We start from the raw sequence: 2,791 nt of genomic DNA, 5'->3' as shown, positions 1-2,791 counted from the left end.
TATACTATATGTGTGTGTGTGTTTTCAGGAGCAGATCCATGTGCCGGTGTACCACCCCACTCCCAGCCAGGCCCGTCTGGCGACCCAACTGACTGAAGAGGAGCAGGTGCGGATCGCTCAAAGGATCGGTCTCATCCAGCACCTTCCTAAAGGTGTCTATGATCCAGGCAGTGACGGCACTGAGAAGAAGATTCGAGAGTGAGTGATGATATTGTGTATCTGTCTGTTTGCTTCTTAGTTATATTAAAGGTATTGAAAGCACCATTTATTTCAGTCGAGCTCAAAACCCTGAACGCATGTTTACAGTGAGGGGAAAGGAATCAAGTTAGGCTGAAATCTGCTATGATTAGGACTACATGTTAAATTATGAGATATTTATTGAACGGTTTTATTCCAAGACTAAGAGCAACAGCATGGGTCTTCCTTATCAGTAAATGATGGAGACGCTTTAACTGCCGCCTGGGACTTTTAACAGAACTATTCATTTGCAGACTTTATATGGTGGGATTTAAGTCTCATTAAAGTTCAACGAGTATGAAATATCAAAAATACAAGCAAACACAGGGATAAAGTTGTTTAAATATGTTTTCCTATCCCAGCTTATTATGCCGAAACCTCTATAAGTTAGCCATTCATAATCTAAAGCCTTCAAAATGTGTAAACAGTGTCTGTGTCACTGTATCAAACAATGCTCTGTTTGAACGCCCCAACTAAGCTGACAGAAACTTTAGCTCAACCAATAGGGCAAGTTTAAGATGGGACTGTTGTCTGACCAAGAGCAGAAAGGGAAAGTGTTCACTGTTCAGTTAAACCAGTAAAAGCAGTCAGTGAAACCGCAATAACAATGAATGCACAGTGTTTTGAAAGGGAAATGCCATTTATCGGCATTAATCATTTAAATCTTTTGACAGCTAACGTTCCTGTGCACGGTTCAGAACTGAATTGGCAATTCCTTTTAAATATATACCATTCAAATTTTTTTAATGCATTCATACTTCTGTTCAGCAAGGATGGAATAAAATGACATTTTAAAACAATTTTTCATTTTCTGTTCATCAAAAAATCCTGAAAAAAAAAAAATTCCACAAAAATATAAAGCGGCACAACTGATTTCAACATTACCGTAATAAGAAATGTTTCCTAATCAGCAAATCCGCATTTTAGAATGATTTCTGAAGAATCATGTGACACTGAAGACTGCTAAAAATTCAGCTTTGCCATCACATTACATTTTAAAATATTTTCAAATAGAAAAGTTACTCTAACTTCTAATAATATTTCAGAATAGTACTGTTTTTACTCTATTTTTGATCAAACAAATGCAGTCTTGGTGAGCATAAGAAACTTCTTTTCAAACTTCTGAACTATAGCGTATATCCGTGTAAGGCTTTAATTTAAACGAAACCAACCCAACGAGATTTTTTTTTTTTTATTGCAATTCAGTCAATTCCTGTCTTTCCCATTCAAACTCCACTTCAACATCCTGCAGGGCGTGACCAACTTTTTTAAATTCTACGTTACGCCCAGCCTGTGGAAATGCTGTACCCTTTGTTGTCCAGCGTATCGTGGTGTGTGTGTGTCAACACGTTCTCTCTCTCTGCGCAGGTGTGTGATCTGCATGATGGACTTTGTGTACGGAGACCCCATTCGATTCCTCCCCTGCATGCACATCTACCACCTGGACTGCATAGACGACTGGCTGATGAGGTCCTTCACGTGTCCCTCCTGTATGGAGCCTGTAGATGCTGCCTTGCTCTCGTCCTATGAAACTAACTGACTACTTCCTGCACTGATCCCCGCCCTACGCACACACAGCCCTCGAGCCCTGTCCTCACACAGCCCCTTTGCATAAAGAGACAACCGTTCCGCTCGACTGGGGCGTGGAGTGGCGTGCCTGTGGCATCATGGGAAAAAGGAGGACCTGCTAGGCCACAGTGATAATTAAACCCCTCCTGCATTGTCCTGCTGGACAGGGAAATTTGCAGGAGCCCTTTTGCACCCTGACGACTTTATCATGCGATTCCCTTTGTCTCTCGTTGACGACACCCAGACAAGCCGCTCGCGCACCATTCCACCGTAGCAACACTTACACTGGAAGGAGACGAACCTTCGAGGACTCTTAAAAACACATCTTCAACGTTCAATCTCTATTTATTCCTTTCTTTCTCAGTGTCTGTTTCCATAAAGGGCTTGTTTGATTTCTGCCGAAGCTGCAGTGGAGCAAAGCAAATAGCATTGCACATACACATGCAAAGTAAAAATGTTTCCTCATGATATTTGCACTTTTGACTCAAAGAATTAAGCCCATTAAGTATACACACACATGCACACAGGAATCATCCCATACAACTTTTATTTAACCACATGCTATAGCTTTTGAGTTTGTATGTTTGTTTACTTGTTTTAAACTATATGAACACTTCAGCTGCCCAGTTTGTGTTGAGAAATGATCATTTCTCTGTCGGTTGTGAGCACCAAATCTGAATGGAGTTGGGGAAGCGATTAATTAATAATAATAATAATAATAATAAAATATTATATATATCCTGCATTATTTAAAATGTCAAAATAGTGGCTGATCTCACATGTTGGTCAAGCTGTAATGTTATGTTGCTTTTTGCTTTGTGAATCATGTTTTTTTTTCTTTTACATAGTTTTAAAATCATCATTACTGTTATTGTAGTAACAACTGAAAAATTGTATTTACAGACACACAAAAAAAAAAACACGAAGTCATCAAAAGTCTGAAGGTGGCTATGAGGTCAGCCTCATAGTGATTAATGCAATATAG

At 39.5% G+C, this 2,791-nt stretch overlaps 1 protein-coding gene across 1 annotated transcript in view; it reads left to right on the top strand.

Moving 5' to 3' along the window:
- rnf11b (ring finger protein 11b) overlaps window positions 1-2,508 on the top strand; it is a 12,414-nt gene extending 9,906 nt beyond the window's left edge. The window contains exons 2-3 of the mRNA XM_079897757.1: window positions 29-198; window positions 1,606-2,508. Coding sequence (XP_079753883.1) covers window positions 29-198; window positions 1,606-1,777 — 342 coding nt within the window. The 3' untranslated portion in view covers window positions 1,778-2,508. The remainder of the gene's footprint in view (window positions 1-28; window positions 199-1,605) is intronic.
- Window positions 2,509-2,791: the final 283 nt, after the last annotated feature.

Source organism: Squalius cephalus (assembly GCF_949319135.1).
Source record: "Squalius cephalus genome assembly, chromosome: 16".
Taxonomy (NCBI): Eukaryota; Metazoa; Chordata; class Actinopteri; order Cypriniformes; family Leuciscidae; genus Squalius; species Squalius cephalus.
The sequence above is the reverse complement of the archived record's forward strand: the minus strand, read 5'-3'. Positions and strand labels throughout refer to the sequence as shown.